General features: G+C 38.0%; 1 protein-coding gene across 1 annotated transcript in view; it reads right to left on the reverse strand.

Annotated features, from left to right (window-relative positions):
* Window positions 1-728: 728 nt before the first annotated feature.
* si:dkey-49n23.1 (semaphorin-3D) overlaps window positions 729-22,700 on the reverse strand; it is a 57,197-nt gene continuing 35,225 nt past the window's right edge. The window contains exons 3-18 of the mRNA XM_017713334.2: window positions 20,361-20,521; window positions 18,311-18,373; window positions 17,841-17,960; window positions 17,436-17,529; window positions 16,222-16,350; window positions 15,314-15,456; window positions 13,574-13,688; window positions 13,328-13,397; window positions 12,859-13,003; window positions 11,038-11,260; window positions 9,805-9,893; window positions 8,434-8,469; window positions 7,828-7,985; window positions 6,375-6,439; window positions 5,461-5,594; window positions 729-4,984 (exon numbers count right to left, since the gene is read on the reverse strand). Coding sequence (XP_017568823.1) covers window positions 4,598-4,984; window positions 5,461-5,594; window positions 6,375-6,439; window positions 7,828-7,985; window positions 8,434-8,469; window positions 9,805-9,893; window positions 11,038-11,260; window positions 12,859-13,003; window positions 13,328-13,397; window positions 13,574-13,688; window positions 15,314-15,456; window positions 16,222-16,350; window positions 17,436-17,529; window positions 17,841-17,960; window positions 18,311-18,373; window positions 20,361-20,521 — 2,132 coding nt within the window. The 3' untranslated portion in view covers window positions 729-4,597. The remainder of the gene's footprint in view (window positions 4,985-5,460; window positions 5,595-6,374; window positions 6,440-7,827; window positions 7,986-8,433; window positions 8,470-9,804; window positions 9,894-11,037; window positions 11,261-12,858; window positions 13,004-13,327; window positions 13,398-13,573; window positions 13,689-15,313; window positions 15,457-16,221; window positions 16,351-17,435; window positions 17,530-17,840; window positions 17,961-18,310; window positions 18,374-20,360; window positions 20,522-22,700) is intronic.

Raw genomic sequence — 22,700 nt, forward strand, 5'->3', positions numbered from 1 at the left:
AAACTTAAAAAATGGTTCTATACAGCATGAAAAACGGTTCCTTGCATTCTCAACAAAGATTGTTCTTCAAGGGTTCTTTAGTAAAGACAATGCTTCTATATAGAACCATATATACCCAAAGAACTCTGTGCATTGTTAAAGAGCTCTTTAGATTGATGGAGAATGTGTTGTATACAGTTGCATTGAGAACCTTTTTGAAAGAAGTTCTAGATGACAGCAAAAGTGTGCCTTTATTGCTACAAGCCTGACATCATAACAACAGAAGAACTCTTTTTGGTGCTTTATAGAAGCATTTTTAAAAACATTCTATATCGAACCACATTCTCCATCAATCTGAAAGTCCTGTCAGGAAGCCAAGAACCCTTTAATCATGCAAAGGGTTCTTTGAGTGTTCATGGTTCTATATAGAATCATTGTCTTTAGTAAAGAACCCCTGACAAACCTTTTTTAAGAGTGTGTTGGTCAATTTAACAACAGAAGAACGTTTTTGGTGCTATATAGAACCATCTACAACACAGTCTCCAAACTGTTTCACCATGCATATAACCGTTAAAGCATGTAGTGTTCATGGTTCTATACAGAACCATTGTTTTTACTAAAGAACCCTTGACGAAGCATCTTTTTAAAGAGGTGTCTAGACATTACCTGTCCATTCATTTTTTGCCATATGCCATAAAACTGGACATAACCAAAGCTGGACATGATCCTGGGTAAAGGAAGCAACGAAATAAGGAAAAGTAGTTTAATTGATTTCACACAATTACTGGTTTACACAGAAAGACAAAGATTTTCAAAGCGCTGTACAAAAAGAGGCAAATGTCTAATTTCCAATCTAAGACATGTCTGATCAAGCTGAAGTATGCCAGAATGAACAAAGGCAACATGAACATGGCAAAGCAAAATACAAGTCATTAATAATACAGTTAATACAAATAAGTTGCTTAAATACAGTGAAAGAATAGACTACACATTACAGCACTGTCTTTTTCAATAGGGTTACTGGCAGATATTGTAGCTGAATGACAGAACTGGCTACACAGCAGTTTGTGAATAATATTAACGCAACACAGCAGATGTACGTGTTAGCAGGACAAACAAAATGTGAATATGTGTGAAAATGTGTAGATGGAAATGGCCAGCTGCATTTACAGCTGCTCAAAACATCCTGTGTCTTTTTTAGCTTATTGTTATGAAGCGTTCGCTCTTATTGCTCAACACTACCTGTTTGTTCGACTCTTAACGTAGAGATAACACGTGCATCGTCTTCATTGTTATGATAAATAAAATAACACAGAATGATGGACAAAACACAACAAATGTGAACTGCTTGAGTAATATGTTATTAAATAGAAACTCTTTACACTGTAGAAACCACAAACACCTTTATAATAACTGTTATTGTGCGCAAAGTAAAACCTTTGGAATGTAAAACAAAGGCGTGATTAAATACTGTTCTGAACAAATATTTAATCATACAGTATATTGCCAGTTTCACTTCAGTCACCCTACGTTATACGGAATCTGACCTGGCTAATCCATTATAGTCTTCTGCTTAGGCACTTTGTGCCTGACAAGGGAATTCCACCAATTTTTTATTCTTTTTTTTGCATGATTTCCTTGTTGCGATATGAACAAAGTCATTTAAAGTGGTTTGATATGAAATGGTTCAACATAGAGAAAGTTTCCTTACAGTGGTGGTAATAGGAACCAGGGGTTACCATGTCCACAACACAAAAATAGCCATTGTATTTACTATTCAAATAATCAGTGAACCTTCAGAAGTGTCTTCTGAGTTTACATGTAAAGCTAATGATGGTAAAATAGTGGAACATCTGAAAAAGTAGTTTCTTTGGGAACTAATTTGTACATGAAATTCATAACCATTTCATTTAATAATGTTCTGTAAGGGAGCTTTTAGAGGCGGACATTTGGTTCCTATCACCACCACTATGAACAATTATGATTACAAGTTTCTCTAGACCAGAGCCTTTCACACCAAACCACTCTGAATCACTTTGTTTACATCTCAACCATTTAATTATGAAGAAATTCCTGAAAAAAATGGAGGAATTCACCTTCAGTGTGATTTGCTAAAGCCACCCATATTCTTTATAACAGTTTTCCAAATATCAGACCATGTTACGCAAAACTTTTTATTTCAGCCAGTAACGATGAGCAGATAAAGATTTCCATTTGCAGTGGTCCAGTTATCCTCAGGGTTCTGGAAGTTGCCTTCATGGGCACCGAGAGGAATCTGAAAGACTCCAAATCCAATTTACTGCATGCTCATTTCTCCCAGATGCTTCCACGCTTTGATATTCTTTCTGGGCGAGCTTGCTCCTCACAGCCGAGTGGCACATCCTTTCCCAGCAAACCACACCAAGATCAGTGATTGTCAGAAAAGGAGTGAGTGGCTTAAAGGAATACATCCCCCTCACAAATGCCAGCGGTGCTAATGAATGAAAACTAAGGATCAGATAGCATCACGAAAATGACACTGTGCTAACTGGTCCCCGAGATCATTCTTAGCCAAATTAGCTCTTGAGTGAAGATTTTTTCCTTCTTCTTCTCACAAACATGATCCAGAGTTGCTTGTTCTCAGGAAGCAGAAAGACACTGTGCCTGGAAAGGAAGGAAAAGGATGAAGGGAACATCCTGGGTTGTGTAAGGGGCATGCTGAGCTTCCTCTGCTTGGTTTCAGAGGTATCTGCTGTCGTCAGAACAATGTCCAAGTTGTTCTCTCAGATGATTATACAAAACTCTGTTAACACTGTGTTATGAAAAGTCCATTGTAGGCTGGTATACAAATCCGTGTACTATAAACTCTACATGCCTAGCAAGAACAAACATGTCAGTTCATATTTGCATGCCGGCTTGTTTTGAGCAGCCCGGTTGATATCCGTTTTGTTTCAGGATTAACTAAGCGAATTATTGTCTTGCCAGAACTGAAGTTAGTGTAGTAGATCTCAACACTGGTCTTCCTTTCTGGGTAGTGTTCAGTTACTCTTAACAAATAAACCAAAAGAAAATGGTCCTCAACTTTTTTCCAAATCTATCAGATTCCCAAGTAGTGGTTGAGTTTGACACACCTGCTCTGAAGACTCATCATGTTTACACCTGATTGTACTCAGCTGCACTGTTTTAATATTTTACTAAAAATTAAATGCACTTAATTCATTCTCCTCTTAACATAGCTTGATCTAAGTGGAGACTTAGTTCAAGTTACATTCTTGTCTCCTAAGTTGTAGATTTGTATCGCTTTGGCTTCTACTGTCTGCATGTTTTGTAGGTCACTCGGGATAAGCACACCAGTTAAACAACTAAAAATACATATATGTAAATGAAGGTCTGGTCTGACAATGGTAATCAAGGATGGCATGCATTATGAATAACAGGGAGATGAACAGACATCACAGCTGTCTATGAAGAGTTGATAAAAGCTAATTGCTAAGAAACTATATTCTTTGTATAACTGTGTCAGTATCTACATGGGGGGGTGCAATAAAGATTTTAGGGAGCCAAGTAACTGCGTCTCCTGTGAGATTGCCCCCATCTAGTTATACCACTGTTCTACTAGTGGTTCTAAATCCTGATCCTAGAATACCTTTGCCCTGGTCATCTTAGTTTTTTACTTAACTTCCAAAACAAACCTCATAGGCCAAATAATGCCCCTCAAGAGGTAAAAATGGGCATAATAAAAGAGAAATCTTACTGGATGCCACCAGCCTGGTGAAATACGAAGTTTCCCAACAGAGATTTTATCCAGTAGAAAAGGATATTGCACAGATTTACCTCAAAGCCAAAGCCCTTGAAAGCTTGCACATTTTTGCACTAATTGATAACACATACTACATTTACTGATTGCTCTTCATCAGGAAATTAATAAAAGCACATATTTTCTAAATATAATTACCAATAGAATTAGTCCACTTTCCCCTGAACTACGTTAAGTCCAACTGACACTATTCAGAAATAAACTGGCCCATGGAACGCTATAACAGGTGTGGTACAACATCTGACTTAATCCTATCTGCCATCGGGGCGGATCTACCAAGGGCGAGTTCCACAATGTAGTTGAGTGTGCTATTTTAATCTTCATCTTACGCTTGCTTCACAATCATCAATGGAGCAAAATGAGCATTACGTGCAACAAGCTGAGTCTTCAGTGGACAGTGCAAACTTTCATGTAATTTTTTCTATTATATAGATAATATATTACTTCACATGAATAGTGGATAGAAATTTCAATATTCAGGTGTGAATATTAACCTATTTTTGGCAATCTACCAAGATCAGGTTTCTGTACATTCTTACAGTCCTGTTGAAACTTTGTCTTTTCCGAAATTCTGTAAAGCTGCTTTGTGACAACATCCGTTGTAAAAAGTGCTATACAAATAAATTTGATTTGATTTGATTTGATGATCAGCTTTTTGTAAAAAATGAGCAGAATATTGATAATATTCTTTTCTTTACAACTCAATTAATGTGGCCCTTATAAGAAATAACAAAGCACAAGTGGCTAATCCTGAAACGCACTGATCAACCAAGGCAAATCCAAATGTCCTTCGACTCCCCTCCAAAGTCTATTACTCCACCTTCACTGAAGCAGCTCATATGGTGGATTTTGCCGCCGGACTCTCGCCTTGCGGTTTTCTGACACTTGCTTCCACTTCAGTGCACGCAACTTCTGCTGCTTTCGTTTCTCACGATACCACAGCTGCTCGCAGTACTCATCTGCTGTGAGCCCACTGACCCCAATCAGGTTCAGCTCTTTCAAGCTCAGCGGTGATGACGCATGGTTAGTGGCTGGCCTGGAGGCCAGTGCGTGTGGCTCAGTGATGACTCGCAACTCGTAGCGTGCCAGTGTGCGGGAGAATAACCGCTCGTGTGTCGTGCACAGGTAGAGACCAGCATCCAAAGAGGTGATGTGCTGCAGGAGGAGACCACGGCGGGTGTGAATGACGTTATCTTCACCAGGGAGTAGCTGAGACACACAGAGAGAGAGGGAGAGAGAGAGAGAGAGAGAGAGAGCGAGAGCGCACTCTGCAGTGAGCACTAAGGCAATGATATATTCAGACATTCAGTTTTCATAAACTCATGAATTTCCAATTTTACTATGAAATTGCATTAGACCTGGTGACGGCATAAATAGTACAGATAAGCTCAAATTCCGAGTTACATTACATTTCATCAGCCTTTACATGACAGTTTTTTGAATTATAAGTTGATAAGGACTGAACACAACATAAAATCACAAAATTCATTAATATTTCATTAAGTATTGTTTGTATGAGTGAATTTAAGAATGGAACTGAAATTGATGTCATCAGGAAAAGATATGCAAATTAACATTTTCATAACATTGCATCATTAGTTTGTGTTGCAGTCACATGATAATCATTATGAGGCGATTATCAGCATATGCATGCTGTCTGATTTTTGTGTATTGAGGGGACTGACCTCCCTAGTGGTCTGAGTGTGGCTCTGCTGCATGACCCATTTGGTCGTTGCCTGTGGTGATCGTGGCATGCACTCCAAGAAAGTTGAGTTGCTCTCGACTGCATAAATCATCCTCAGCTCAATGTCCTCGAAGCCTAATAAGAATTTCAGAAACATATATATTATTATTATTATTATTATGAGACCAATCAAAAGCTTAGATCTGATGACCTTTTCAAAACGTCTGGGTTCATAAACAAGATAAAACAGGCACGAGGATAATAACAGGGGCCTGTCTTACGATGGAAGATCGCTTTTTACTGGGCAACATCACTATGGCAGCCTGCTCTGAGGCAGGTTAAGTTTAGGATTTTGGACAATAAATAGCACTTTGAGCTATCAGGATGAACATCTGACCAATCAGGACAGCTTTCAGGGTTTTTTTCTGCTCGCATGTTTTTCCTTAATGGCACCTGTGATGTCAGTTACATGAAACATGTCATTTTTTTGGCAAAAGAAACATAAATATGAAAAATATAATGCAGTTGTTATTCCAATAAGCCCTAACATGGTGGTAGTGGCGACAGCTTTTTACCGTTGTAAATGCTTTACTTTCTACACATGTATCATGACTGGCTGGTCATTATAAAAGTCACACCTTTACATAAGAATCTAAACACAGGATATTATAGACAATTGTAAAATGACTAAACTGTGGTAGCATTTGTTAGGTTTTGTGAAGCTGAAACTTAGTCAGGAACTCATGCTGAACATGCTTTGAGAGTTGCCACAGTCCATAAGGAAAAGTTCATAATAAATTTCAACCACTAGAGGGTGATGTGTACAGCTTATAGAGATATGTAGGGTGATTCTACGCTGGTAAAAGGCAGCGAGTCACAGGCGTGAGTTTAGAAGAGGGTGTTAAGATTTATTACCATCTCCCAGGTCTTGACACTGGCTCCAGGGATCCCCATACCTCACATCCTGTCTCCGGGCGCGCCTGCACAACGGAAGCGCAAGTCTGTCAGATGGTTCTTTACAATGAATTTATTTATTATTTTAACAGCAAGCAATTTTTGAAGTGTAAGAAAAAATACAAATGGATCCCCACCCATAGCAAATGTCAGAGACCACCATTCATTTGTTTAATTTCTAGTCTATACCGCTATTAAGTACAGGTTCAGTGACAGAAAGTATAACGCACGTATTAAGGGAAAAAATTAGACAGAAATCTCAACAACGAAATATAACACAAATTTTAAGTATTTATTGTTTCCATTCTGTTACCATTATTGCAACTATTATTCTTTTCAGGAGACATGCTTTCAGTTTTTTAAAAGAAATCTGCAGGGGCACTTTTCCAGACCATTGTCCTGAGAACAACAACTCTTTAAAAAAAATTTTTTTATTTTTATTTACTTTTCTCAGTGAGGACTTTTCTGACCCACAGTGTTGAGTTGTCTTCTCACAGTGGAAGGGTAAACAAACACTTGTTGCATGAGTTTACTCTGTACCATTTGCTCATTTTTGAAACTCCTGTTTTCCCACTTATTTTCCCTTCCTTGTGCAAGTAAAATGTATCTAATCTCTTTAAAAATATCTAATGAAAAATAAATCACTTATGTAATAGGTGCTTTAAGTGGAAATTAAATAAATGAAGGGTGGCTTTTGCACTGTACTGTGAATGAAGACAGAAAAAAATCTACTATCACGTAACATATAATCAAGTGCCTGTTTACACATCTTTATGAAGCAGTCATAATTTTCGAAGCGCACAGGTCATCAAAACATATACAGTCAACTTGTGGTGATTCAACACTACTGTGTTGTTTGGTTCAACTTTTTATCAGACTTTACGCTACCAGGAATATAGGCGTTCACTAACAGAAAGCATGGGAAAGTAACTTAAATCCAAATTTAACTTTGCATTTAAGGTTGCTTCCATTAAGACTATTGGCACAGAACAGGCTTCTTGTTGTTTTATTGGGTTATTTGAGGTCACTGTGGTTCACTTAATCATCCTACTGCCTGGAGCATCGCATCCATGTAAAACAGTGGCATAGCAACCTCTTGCAACCTCTCCCTTACAGAGAAACTGGCAGCTTTCCATCTTGTTTATGTGTGTAATTTATGTGAGTAAACAGTTGCATATAAACAAAACATATTCAACTGAACATACAGCACAGAAGATTATGAGGGTATGACGCAAGAAGCAGAGATGTTTGCCTGAGGCAGAATTTCAGCATACACATACTTCAAAAATGCCTTAAAAAAAAAAATCACCAAAACAACGCAGCATGCAACATAATATATTGCACACTGGAAATGTCACACAACAGTGAAACAAATACCAAATGTCTATAAAAGGTAAATTATATTACACTGTACCTCTTGTTACTGGGGAAATAGCTGCTACAAGTGGTGCCGTTCCAAGCGCAGTAGGGGTCTCTAGCCAGGCAGCAGTCTGCACATGCCTTCCCATAGAGTTCACACCGCTGCAGAGGCAACTGAGCCACCTCCTTATCACTGCTCACAAACAGCACTTGCTAAATTGATAAATAACAGGAAGAACAGAATTATTTTCTATACTATTAATTCCAATTTTTCTATATCACGATCGTTTGTGAAATATTATTGGCTTTTAAAATCAGCAAAAGAAGATTTCTGACAGTGCTAGTTTATCTCAGAGGAGCTTTAAAGTCTTTATCAAGATATAAGCCTAGAACCATTTAACATCATATTCATTTAGATGTATAAACTAATATAAATTAAAATACAGTTACATGTCTGATAACTGCAGAGCAATAGATCACAATTACTACTGAACAACTCAAAAAAAATTTTAGCCTAAAGAACAGTTATGTTTCACTGCAGGAGACCAAGATTCTATCCATCTAAAGCTTTTTCCATTGCCCATAATCTCCTAGATAGAAAGTCTTTAAACACTGCTAAGCACTACCTTCAAACGACCACCCACAGAACAAGTTTACATACCCGCTTGGTGGACAGCTCCATGCTTAGTATGGGGCTCTATGGGATGAAAAGAAGAAAACAAAGTGTCAGCACACATTAAAATGGCCCCATAAATCACCAACCAAATCAAGGAGTAGGTGAGGGGGGACACGCATTGTTGGCACCGAACAAGAGGAGCTCATCTTAGGCTCTTGTGCGAGGGCCAGGCTTTTCCAGCTCATTGGTTCATTTCTCCTCTATAACAGTGGTGGCAAATGGTCCTTGACTCCTAAAACAACTCTCTCTTTTACAAATGGCTTGGGGTCGGTGGTGGCTGATAGACTACTATCCTATGTTTCCAGTGCCAGAGGCATAAGAGCCAGAGGCCCAAGCACAGGGCAGCAGTGATGGCGAAAAGCAGTTTTTGGCATGCTGATTCATTCCTTTTATTAGCAATCTGGGGGCTTGAATGAATGAAAGGTGCTTAGATAGTTATGTGCCCAACTGTGTTTGAGAGTGAGGGTCCAAATGTTACAGATACATTACAAGCTACTTTATTTTAGTTGATCTCTGCAAGTTTTGCCCAAAATGTGTCCATTCACAGCTACTGTTGGCAGATAGTCAACCTTAACAGAACACTGGCAAAAATCCCACTCGACCTAATGAGAAATTGTGGCATCCACAGTTTTTGTCAAATTAACTGCATTTCAAAACAAATTCTATGTTGTTGTTTTTTTTTTCAAAACTGTCTATTTTTGAGTTACAGCAACTGGATGTAGCAATTGTAAATAAAAGCTGCTATGGTCCAAACTGAATAATTTAATTTAAACATAAATAACTTCGTTTACTTGGATTTCAAGAAGAAAGGCAAAGGTCAATTCTGCTGAAACAACCAGTTTCTGGGCCCAGCTTCCAAAAGCATCAAGGTGTTAAGTGTTAGAGAGAGCATTCAATGTGATTTTCATAATCTTACACTGATCTTTGTATTAAGATGCTTTTCACTCTGACCACTGATCTTGTGAAAAGTATGTAGCTCATCTACTCCACTGGACATCTCCTTGGCATCTTCTATTAACCCAGATAATTTGTCATTTACTCATATACTTCCCGTTTTATGTCCCCAGGGGAAAACTAACATGTTGCATGCTGTTTAAAACCTTGAATGAATGATCTCTGTTCTCCTCAGGCTACATAAACAAAGATGATCCCCTCTACTCATTTGTTGTTGCCCAACCGCCTGCCCATTACTCCCGTTCCCTGGGTTTGGTCAGTTGCGTGAAGAGCCCTGGGATATGCAAACATTCTGTTTTTTCCTTTTAAGAGGTAGACAGCTTCTGAGGAAGCTGTGCTTTCACTTGGAAACTATAAACAACCAAAGCCTGTGGCCAAAGATGTAAGGCCATACTAAGTTACCTGAAACACATTCAGCTCTTCCAGTATGATTTCCTCAGTTTCCAAGTTCTCCTTGGGGATAGACACCACCTTTAGTACTTTCCCATCATCTAGAGACAGATACAGGTATCAGGTAACAACACAACACATGTTTGAGGACCAGGGCAGAATGACTACACTAAAAAGCATTACCTTAAAATGTGTCCTCAATCTATCACATGCAGGTTTTTTTGTTTAGAAAAATCATAATTGTGAGCTCAGCTATCTATGATAAAATTATTATAAGCAATTATAAAAACTTGCCTGAAAACATGTTTCAAGATGAAATATAACTGCAGTCACATTACCATTCACCCTATCCACCCTCCTTATACTCTAGTCTTAATACTGAATTTAATTCTACTGTTTCCCTCAGGTTCCTTTTACTGTTTTGAAATATATCCCACACCTAATAAGAAAAATAACACAGAGCTCAAATGAGGATCAACATGACTCCCAGATGGCTAACAGCTGTTACACTCTCTTCGAACTACCAGCCGTGGTGACACCAGGTTGAGTTTAGTACGTAAGAATGCCCTCTGTACACAGAGGTAAAGTGTATTTGCTCCTGGAGGTTGTATTTACCCTAAATAATTCACTTAGACATGGCAGAGATCACAGACTACAGCATGCATAAAAAGCAGCTGCAGCTTAAGTAGCCTCAAAATAAGAACCTCTTTCACAGTAGCTATAAAAAAAGCAATTTATTCATTACAATTGAAATGTGTATGAATAAATAAAAAAAGGGACCAAACTGGATTGTCAATCTTTGTCAACATTTATAAAAATGTTTTAGTCTGGATAGATCATACGGTGCCAACAAGATCCTAAGCTGGATCCTTTAAGACAATCCTTGCCATTACATCTGGAGCTGGTAGACATCACCGTCTTACAAATGCACGTCATGTAAAGGGTGAATGGTAATGTTATTACTGTGTTTTGTACAAAGATACAGATCTGCATCTGTATCTAATTCCCTTGCCAATCCCCAAGTAAAACCACAGTGTATTTTAGTACCTTCTATTTCACAATGAGATACTGTGAGGGAATGAGAGTTCATTGGTTATGTGTGCCCATTTATTCACTGGCTATAGTTTCCATTTTGAATAATGTGGGCCTTCTTCCTCTACAGCTGACCTCAGAACTGTCTTGCCTACTCAAGCTCAAAATAAAGGTTCCCAGTGGGTGAGTGTTATCTGAACTTCTCTAACATACCTGTACCCAAGTGCAGTACATCATATTGTCCATCCTCTGCCTCCACTCTGTCCACCACCAGCTTCTTCAGCCTGTAGGGGACATTGACGTGGGTGAACACTGGCCGTCGGTGGATGGGAACCACCGGCTCCCACATCAGCTGGTGCCCTCTCATGAAGCTCACCACATCATCAGGAAAGTCACGGGTAGACTTGTGGAGTGGGTCATATGTCTCACTAGGACACTGAAGGGACAGAAAAAGGAATGTTGTTTATATTGTTCTGAGGAGATATGTTCCAAAAAAACATTAAGTCTATAGAAAAGCAAGGTCCTAAGGAGAAAGTATAACATTTTGTAGTTAAACTAATACATTCTATGACCAGGGAAAAATGGCAGTGCGTCAAACTAAGAGTAAGCATTTACTATAATGCAATTAATATTATTAATATAATTAATATAATTAATATAATACAATTCTGTGATAGACTTCATGCAATTTACAATTAAGAATTCTTGTTAGCTGCCAAGAATTTAATCACGGCAATCTGGAGTGCACTAAAAAGTGGAGGCCCATGTTCAAGCCCTGGAAAGTGTCAGCATCACAAATATCTGGGAAATAACTCAATTAGCTTCATTTCCTTTTCAGAAATCCGGTTATTATGCCATATGTGCTATGAGTCTATGCAGAGTCACAGAACCTTTTAATTGCAGTTTCAGAGAAATGTACAATGTTGACCCAGAGAATTAATCGAGCAAATCCAAAGAGGTAACACCCTTGCCAAGTTCCTCCCCCCCAGACAACTCAACACTGACAGCACACACCTCTGCCGCTTCAAAAACTGCCCTAAAGCATGACCCTGAAAGCACTCATAGATGCTTTTATGATCCCCACGCAGGAGTGTAGCCCAGGTGAGGAGTGATGGTTACAAGGATTATGACTGCTGCCCAACATACGCAGGACCACCAAATTATATGGGCTCTATGTCTATACTAATATTGCAAAGAAAATATATTTTCCATTAAAAGTCACCCAGGGTTAAATGTAAGTTGAGTTAGAGTAAGTTAAATTTATTTTAAGTTGGTGTGACAACTCCTCAATGACAATCACTGATTAAAATGAAAAATCAACCTTCTCAATGATTTGCCTTTGATTAGATGGTACGTTGTATAAATACATTATGCAATGTTTAGTGAGCTATGCTTCCTTTGTTATTCTTCAATTAATTAAATTTTTAATTAATTCAATTTGTTAAGCCTCTAAAATCTCGGATATATATATATACAGAAAAATAAAACACCAATGACAACTGGAAAAAGTATGCAAAAATGGTAAAAATGCCGATAACTTCGTAGTGAAAATAATAGTGTATGAAAAAAACATAAGCGGCTGATTTGGCTAACTAGTGTAGTAACTGAATGCATTGCATGCAACTTAATTTTTAAACTGCTTTGTGTAGCTCTCAAGTTGCACGGAAATTATTTAGCATTTTGCACTCACAACATGCTTCGAGTGTTTTGTTGCTTAATTAAACAACACAAAAACAGCCTTGATAAATTTGTAATAATTTAACACTTGGTAGATTACTGATAGAAATAATAGTGACAGGTCTAGTTACAATATCATGAACTGTGGTTTTATGCCAGGTCTCTGTGTTTTAGTAGTGTGGTGTTGAATGGGACTACACATGGTTTGAACTGAGTGCATAGACTTAAAACTGTCAACCAGAAATCTGAAAGAGCTGAAAAGACAGCTACTACCACAGTTATGTCTCTAATTAGCCTCCCACTGCTATTGCCTCCTCCCTCCTTAACAAACTACATATCACAGTGTTGAGCACTCACAGTTCCAGGCCGTGGATATGGGATCCTCCCTTTGTACTCCACCCAGCGGTAGTCTGGGCCCTCTTTGTGAGCAAAGGGCCCATTGAAGGCGGCTCGAATGGACGCCATGGAGTAGACACAAACGGCCGAGCCTCTGAAGATGGAGCTATTGAAACAGGAGAAAAAGGGGAAGTGAGTGTTAGTCTGCCGCTGGGTTAGAATAACACTGTTCCCTTAGCCTGGTCACCTCTGACCCTTCCTGAATGGCCTCTGGACCTCCTCTCTCCTGGATGAGAGACGAGACAACCAAGATGGACTGTTTCATTTTCATGACAAGTGGCCCAACATGAATGGTCCAAAATTACTTTTGCATTAAATTCCATTGTAAATTAAGATTTTTTTTTTCCATTTTGGGGATACAAGGTTTTGTTCAGACAGCGACAATATATAATAATAAAAATCTAATTCCTTTGATTTGGGTTTTTCTTACCTGGAAGTTGAGAAGACTCCATAAATGACTGGATTCTGTGGGTCTTTGGTCTCCAACAGGAAGATGTCCTCTAAAAACATACAACAAATACAATCATATAAAATGCAGTTTACGAGTCTACAAAGAGTGGTCTGTGTCTACTGAGACGGTAAGAGAGGTTGTCATGTATAAAGACTGAATGTCACTTCTCCACTGATAACCCTTTAAAACCCCCTTTTTTGTACGAGTATGTGAATGTGTGGATACCCAGCTCATCGAAGTGTGTGTCCATGCCTCCTGGCCCTACCACTGAACACACCAGTCTAGCCTTCAGAAAGGTGCTCCAACGATTAATCAGACTCCTCTTTCCACCAATGTCATTCTGAAAAACAGATCAACAGGATCCACTGACTGGTTATATGATATATTATGAGAACAGTAAAATGTTTTCCTTTTTGTTGAGCAGATTTAATTTTAATGCTCAAACTGGGTATTGAGAGTCTCTTAAATCACGCTCAAATTGTATATCTCCCTAGGAGACTTTCTGCACAGGGTGAAAAAGTCTCAAGCAACATCCCATTGAGGGTTGACATTCTCTGAAAGTGAACTGAAAAATCTCTGGCATTTCAAACAGCTTGAAATGGTTTTAAGCCATCTGTTAAAATGTCATGTCAAAATGCTGGTTTTCAAATACCAGAATTATTTAGCTGAAAGTTATTTTATTATACCTCTAAAATAGTTCTAAAATAGTGTATGCCCACAACATAAGTCAGTTATGAATTATATTTTATGTTACCAAGTGTATAGACTTGTACTCTAACCTTTAGAAGACATAGCTTTCAAAACAAAAGAATGTTCTAATATTAATATAATAGTATAATATTATTGAATTCTCATTCACAGCTCATTAAAAAGTGGATACATTCTGTTGAAAGCTCTCTAAGTGTTGAATCGATCTTACATTTGTATTCATAAGCACAAGATTTTATTATGATCTGAACAGCTTTTAATTGTGGAAAAGAGAATACATTTTTGTTCATGTTTTTATCATTTTTTCACACTAAAAACAGAAAAAAATGTTTTAAAAGAGCAAACTAATCTCTGCAAACAGTAAACTGAATTTTGCTACCAAATGTATCAATTCAAATACTTATGCAATATAAATTGAATGTATAGCAAAACAACTATAATCATTCACACTAAAAAAATGATTTATTTTTGTAATAGTGCACTGCAAGCTTTGCAAACACAGTTTAATAGCACGAGGTACACAGCTGCAATAGAGTCATCAATTAAAAGGACAAGCTGAAGAAAGCTATGTGATGAAAAACACAGCAATAGACATAAAAACTGCAAGATTTTACTAAAGGCTACAGATAGCACAGATAATCCCAAAGCATAAGCATGGAGTTGAATCAACAGCTCTACTAAGTTTACAGCAGCAAGGGCTTGCTGTCAGTTTATATTAAAACCATTTCGAAGGGTTGGCAAAGCTCCTAAGAACATGATCTCAAAAATGTGCTACACTGGACGTCTTTAGGCAAAACAAGTGATGTCCTGCACTCCTAAGCTGGAGTACAACAGCAATCTCCCCCTTTACCATAGTTAAATAAATGATATTAGGTGCTAGGTGTGAGATATTTCTTACATTATTTATTTTAACAAGTTTTGTTTTATTTTTTAGTCAAGAGTATGTGAGGTGAGAGCCCAGAACATGGCACTAAAATATTAAAACACAAGCCTTTTAGTGATAAAATATAACACATAATAAGCAATATAAAAGCTATGGCCAGAATAAGATGATTCTCTGTTAACAAACACCTTATTCATTCCTTATTAGATAAATAATACTACTAATACTTTGTAATTGATATTACACAGGCTTATGCATTATTTCTGTGCCCAGTATTCACTGACATGCATAAAAGCCACATTCATTCAGCCTAAGGTCTTTTGGATCACTTTTCCTTTTCATTGGCCAATTATCCTCTGTGCCAGCCAGCTCACCTTGCAAACTCTGGCCACTCGGCTATAGATGCGCTTGTCCAGCTGGTTGGACTCCACAGCCGTTTCCTTGAAAAAGAAGTAGACTTTGTCATCGTCCAGGCTGTGCGTGTCTGGGATGGAGTAAGAGTCCACAAACTCTGGCTCTGGGAAGGAAATAAGGAATCAATTAAGTGAAAGATATGCTGCTATACGATGTGCTTCATCACAGAGTCATGTCATTGTTTGTCATTAACTTTACATACATTTCCATTTAACAGAAAACCATGCTTTCAAGGAAGCAAACTAAATGCTATTTCAGTCAAAAAATACATTACCAGTGAAATGTTTAAATATATCTGACTGAATGCATTTTTCATGAAGTTAATACATTTTTATCCAAATGTTTCTGCCTAAATACTTTAATAAATAGTGAAGTTACACTCATGCACGACTTTATTCATTTAAAAAAACAAAATCCTTCAATAAGTAGTTTTTTTTTTGAATGGACAATAAATTTGGATTTGGAAAATTCATGAGCCATAATCATTATATCATCCTAATTACTGTGTGTGCTTTGTGTCCTTATAATGTACTTGAACCAATCATTTGAGACGGGAAGAGAGTTATGTTTAAATAGCTTAATTTCATAGAAAGACAATATTTCAGGATACAGTACATGCTTATGTGTTATTTCATAGTTTTCATGTATTTATTACTATTTGAAAATACTGTTAATTGTAAGAATTAAGAAAGTATGAAAAGGAGTCTTAGTAGGACAACTTTATAACACAACATCACAGAAAAATAATTTGGAATAAATCCTGCTTCCATGTTCACGCAATGACCAACCATTATAATGAAGAAAAACCATCAACATGCAGTTCCACATAAGGAAAAATCTGAAAATATCTGCTTCTGAAATGTCTTACCATTGAGCCAGTGATCATGGTAAGCCTCAGTACGGATGTAGTGCTGACTGCTGCTGTGCACAGAGGTGCGAAATATGGCTGCGTTATTTCCCATGAAGTCCACTGACGTTCCTGCATACAGGTCCCCATCTAATGTAAAAGAAAAATACCTGTGGGACTCAGTGTCTCATAAGCATGTGATGCATACTGCTAACTTAATGAGCCTCTCTTTGAACTCTGCAACCTTAATCAATTCATATTTACAGCAACTTGTATGATTCCGTATTCTGGCGTATTCCAGACTCTCCCTCAGTGCGTGATTAAATCATAAAAACAGAAGTCTGTAGTGCCGACAGCAGTCTAATTGCAAAGCATATGGTTTATGTACGGTGGTCCTCGGGGTGAGGTTATATACTTTTAAAAAATGCACAAAAAATGTAGGGGTTAGGTTTCATTTCCTGACATTGGCATGAGATTATATGGCTGGTTGGGTGGCTTTCGTCCCTCCAATTAGCTGTGAAATAAGAGGCCACAAGAGGCATTAGACAAATGAAGCCGTCAGCCGAGGACAGGGCTGATCACGGTGTTAGGAACCCCCACACTAACCACAGTTGCACACAAGTGCAACACAAGTCCATTTGTCAATGACATCATACTGGGGAGGAGATCTAATAAATAGATGATCTTCGTATTGGTTTCTTCAATTTGTCTGACAATGGAGGTCTGATAAGTTGATTTGAGGAGGACAGAGTCAAGGAGAGATTATGCTTTGGGGGCTAAGATTGATGTGTATGACAATTTAGAAAAGGGAAATGGGCTTGTTGTAGCAGTTTTCAATCAATTCTCAGAAGATAAAGTAATTATTGTATTTTTGGTATGCTACTTAAATGTGATTACATTCTGTATGGACAGGATTGAGTAAAACAATGACAAAAACAGCACGTGTAGGATTGCTTTTCTTACCACAAAACAAAACTTTACACACAACAACTTTTATTCAATTTCTAATTCTAATAAAATATCTTCTCTTCTGCTTGTAAAATATGTATTTTTGAAAAAACTGAAAATCTCCATTTTTTCAAGATACAAATAAATAAAAGGTTTCATTGTATATACACAATGGAATCCAGGAAGGTTTTGTGCTTTGTAGAACAAAACTTGTTTATCTTTGCTATTGTAGTTCCTTTAAATATATTTGTACAATATCTTCACTCTCATTTTGCACAACAGCTTACCAGTGAGTCGTGCGGTAAACGATTCGTGCGGACTGAAGGGACATTTCCCTCTCCCGGACTCGACAGCATGGCTAAGCAGTGTAAATGCAGGTTCCTAGGAGACAGAGACAGTCATGTCACCCTCTTAACACAAGCCTCTCTATATAGTGCCTTCATTGTAAGCTTAGCCTTTTGGTCAATACGTCTCAGTAGGTAATGTGAGTGTGCTTCACACCCCTCCTGATGTTCGTATTGACAAAGTAACATGCTTAAAACCAGCCCTTTAATGCCCCGTTGTCTGTTTCATGCCACCCGTGGGTCTGTCATAAGCCATAAAAAGCGAAACGACAAGAGACTGTCAGTAGTCATAAAAGGCAGGAAAAAAGAGAGAGTCAGCTTGTCCCTATGGGAGAGTGGCTTTCTCACCTCGATGCTGTGGCCCAGGTCAATGTATGTACACTGAGGGTGGTACGCCCCGGTTCCACACACATACACATGAGTTTTGTTGAATGGTTGCAGGAGCTTCACAAAATTGGCACAGTCCGTCTGAGAAAGCAACACAAAAGGTACAATTAAGGTCTCTGAACAGATGAGTGAACAGAATAGGGTGGCTGCAAAACATTGGTAGCTTTAAATCACCTCATAATACACTTTGATTTCTGCTGTTATAACGGAGATACACATGGAGTCAAAATCAAAGAAGAGAGACCATGAACTTACTTCCCTACAGAGTTCTCGACCACTAATTTCCCTCCAAAGTAATAAATAAACCTTTGTCAGTCTTGCTTATATCACAGAGTGGAAGAATGCTGAGCTATATATGGAATCTGGCACTGCAAATAAAACTTTTTTGTGCTCTTTGACCTCTTCAGCCTTTTAAAGCTGCAATGACTTACCGACAGATTCTTTCCTGCATGCCTGCAACGTTCAGTATGTTCCCTTCCAGCTGGCCAGTGAATCTAAAAATGAAGGACTGAGACGTTTTTTTCCAATGTACAGACAAAACAGTGCATTTGTACAGAAAAATGTTGTATCAGTGGTAAGGTTACAATCTGTCTTTGGTGGTCCAAAAGATTGGTATTTCAGCATTAAGTGATAACATGAGGAACTACCTCAGACTGTACGCATTTATATCCACTTACAAAATATCAACACCATTTTCAGAGTCTTAACATTCATTTTAAAGACTTCTTGTACAAAATCCATGAAAGCAACCACTAATACAAGTAGAGGTGGGCAGCAGGATGATATGTTCTTGTCATCATGGTAAATTTTGTTATGATAAACAAGATGCTTTTCTGAGCATTCTGCGGATATCTTCAGTACTTGAACACTCAGCAACTGCATGTTGAATTAATAATGGAGCAAAATTAGTCCAGTTTATCTGGATTTAGTGCAGCGCAGTGAGTGAAACATTTATTCTAAATCATTGTATTCATAGTCTTGCATAACAGTTTTAAAATGACACAGTGCATTTTGTCTGTGTGTTTAAAATACTGTGATACACTATATAGACAAACGTATTGGGACACCTACACATTACACTTACAGAAGCTTTAATGACATCCCATTCTGTGGGAATTTTTGCCCATTTTATTTTGCCAATAGTGGCATTTTATTACAGTACTGCGCTCGAACTCTGTGAGCTCGTTAGAACGACCCATTCTTTCACAAATGTTTGTAAAGGCAGACTGCATGGCTAGGTGCTTGATTTTATACACTCGTGGCAATAGGACTAAATGACACACCTGAATTCAAAGATTAAGAGGTGTGCCCCAATACTGTTGTCCATATAGCGCATCTTGTACTGTAAAAATGTTTTTATGTATCATGATGTGATATTTTCACCCACGTTTACAAGAGTAGAAACATGGCTGCACTACTCACAGGATTTCTGTCCTTGGAACAATAAGCTACAAGTGACAAATATTAAATATTGATTATATGCTTGTTATTTCTGTCAATAATTATGATGTCTAAGGGTTACATTAGTCTGTTAAACAAAGCCTGGATTGTTATAGCCACTGGTGCATTGTGCACTTAAGAGTAGTTGATGGAAAATGTTAATTGGCTGTCTCTGTCATGCAATGACTCAGTTGGCTGGTATGTCACTTCATGATGACAGAGAAAGGAGCATTGTTATTTTTTCTTCGCAATGAGAAAGCAGCCAAATACCTTCTCAAAGACATTTGACCTGACCCTGACCTTACCGGAATCAAACCTGAATCGCAGCAGAAAGATCTCATCTCTGCACTCCCACTACATTTCAATCTCAGTTCAACATTTAAAATAACTATGAATAAAATACATTATATTATATTCATTTATGAACTCATTCATAAGTGCAATTCATCTAGTTGCAATGCATACTTCACATATTATGAGCTTTTTGAAAAGGAAATTATTACCAGGTACTGACCTGGAGAACTGCTGCCAATTAGATGACTATATTATATGTCTTGACAGAGGGTCACACATGGTACTCACTATAGCATATATTAAATCATGCTTACCATCACACAGCTATACCAGTAAGTGAACTGTTAACGTAACTTGTTACAATCATATCAGCCATGACAGTCTCACAGGACATCGTAATGGTCATGATGAATTGGGAGACATTTGGCACAATAACATAGAAAAACAAATTAATGTGTAAATATAAAGGTCATAGCATTTTGTACCAAATCAGTACGAAAGTATTTCCTAGGCCTTAATATAAACAATATTAAACTCTTTACACTGTCATTACAAAGATTAAAGACATGCAATGTCAACCATAATTTCTTTTCTGTCCGTCTGTCCATTAAATAGAGTCCATGTCGATATACTTGCTTGTAACATACATCAACTTGATGCAACCTGGACGCATCATCAGTGATGTTACCTGACTAAGGAAAGGGCCGTATTTAAATCGTGGTCATGATAGGAGGAAAGTGTTCTAACCTTACGCATAGGCTGGTTAAGACTCTCAGACTGGAGCATGTACACATGGTCTCGTCCTCCCAGCAATAACCAGCCCCGGTCCTCGTCTAGCAGCAGGGTCTGGTAGCCACCACTTGACCCACCCTGCCAGAACACTGCCGAACTGTTCCTTGAACGCATTTCTGTGTAAAAGAGAAATAATTAACAATTCTTAAAAGCACTTCTTGAATATGAACATACATTTCTCAATGATCGGAGTACATTATGTGGAGTAAAATAAAATTTTTAGGGTTTTAAAAATTATTCAGTGTGGTTTGATGTGCAACATGCGAGTAAACACCTGAGTAAATTTATCAGAGTCAGAACTGTTCACAGCGGTGGTGATGTAAACCAGACATCTGAATCAATGGAATTTGTTACATGTAGTGGTTATAAAAAATTGTCTGATGTTAGAGACATTGTCTCATGATAGTTTTAAGACAAATTTTTTTTCTAAAGCCAGTTCGTATGAATTAATGGCAAAGAGGTACATGCAGTGTGTTGTAAGGCAATAGTGCCCAAATAAAACAGATTTTTTTAGACCACTAGTTTACCATCATCAACAAAACTCAGAAGGCACATGTAGGCTCACTGGTTGTTTTGGTTAGTAAATAAAGGGCTATATTTGTGTTCTGAACATCTCACCCTTGGTTCCTATCACCAACACAAGAAATCTGAGTCAACAAATTTCTCACCAAATGTCTCTGAATGACTGTTTACACAGTAGAATTCTTATTTAATTTTATATTAATAGTTTGCTCTTCATGTTTAAAGTCACATTCTTGGTTTGGTAAAGTTAATTCTTTTTACATCAAATTTGTGTTTCATCACCAGTGTTACTCTTTATGACTGTTAAATCATTCACTTTCCAAATCTAACTATTCTACTCCACATTTTTAATGGCACCTCTTTTCTATCTAATTCTTTGTATTGATATAAGTGTACTATAACCTTCTTGCTATCTCTGCACTGCTCTGTATAAATAAAAGAGACTGTTGTTGATGTTTTTTCATCTTGGCATTTTTGGGGCCGCCACTATGTTTTTTTGAAATCCCTTAGGCTTTAAGCCGTCGGTCATGTTTACTTCCCCGCCATTTGCCAGATTGTTGGCTCAGCTTCGAGACTGGAGTTTGGCAGGGGAATTTTTTAATATTGACCCTTTATGGATATTTCTTAAAACGTGAAACTGCAGAGAATGCAGATCACTGGCACATTTGAGCCCACGTCAATCAAACGTTTTGCTGTTAGGGTCAAGAAAAGTGTGTCTTCAGTTTGAGAGACGTGTAAAATAAACATGTCATTCAGACATCATAACACAACCTTTTAGTACCATTTTCGTAAATCAGCTCTTCCGATACTCATGCAGAGAAATGTGCACATTCCCCAACAGGGAACTGTGGAAGCAGCTACATGGACACATGTGGGTTACGCAAACAGAACACGCACACACACACACTCCTTCATAGCTGAACCAGGCCTCGCTGCGTCCTTCATCCCTGGGGAGAAGGAGTTTAACTAGGCAGAAAATGACCCTGGCCAATCACTGCCAATTAACCCCGAACACCCTCCCCGTCGGCTTCCCTCAGCCTACTGCCGACAGCTCCCAGTGGGACCAGCCTCGGATGGGGCCTCATCATCCAGCCTGCACTTAGCGAACACCCAGTCCACATGCACTCCATGTCCAGCAGACAGCCAGAGAGAGAGAAGGAGGGGAGCATTTACGATTACACACTGACCGATTTTAGGGGTTTTGCAAACTTTGGTAGGTGTTTTCTTTGCCTGATGTCCTAGTGAGATATAGATCCACTGAAAAAACTAAATCATATGCTACATGGAAAATGCCAGTGAGTCCAAAGGAACGTCGTTAGTCTGATTTTCATGGTGAATTATCTGCATGCAACCATATACATATTGGTATACTGTATAGGAATACAAATTAAATTAATGTCTAAAAATGCAAAAAGGATTCATATTTCTCATGAAATATGCATATTCTCTGTAACGTGACGATACACTTAATTTCAACAAACTAGATTGGTTGAACAAAAACAGTACGCCTTTATAATTTTAAACATGGATAATACAATATTTTGACTCATTATTTATTTCATTACATTTAGCCAATAATTTTCACAATGATTAATCCACCTTACAATACTCCTCATAAATGTCTAACTCAGTGGCCTATTTCTCTTGTTGAAAGAAGACCCCACCTCACATCTATGTGCCATTGAAAAAATCAAGACTTGTCACCATGGCTTGCAACTTGCTGATGGAGACTAATTGAGTGAGGGCGAAGCAGACTGTAGAGCGGCCATGATG

Source organism: Pygocentrus nattereri, chromosome 21 (assembly GCF_015220715.1).
Source record: "Pygocentrus nattereri isolate fPygNat1 chromosome 21, fPygNat1.pri, whole genome shotgun sequence".
Classification (NCBI taxonomy): domain Eukaryota; kingdom Metazoa; phylum Chordata; class Actinopteri; order Characiformes; family Serrasalmidae; genus Pygocentrus; species Pygocentrus nattereri.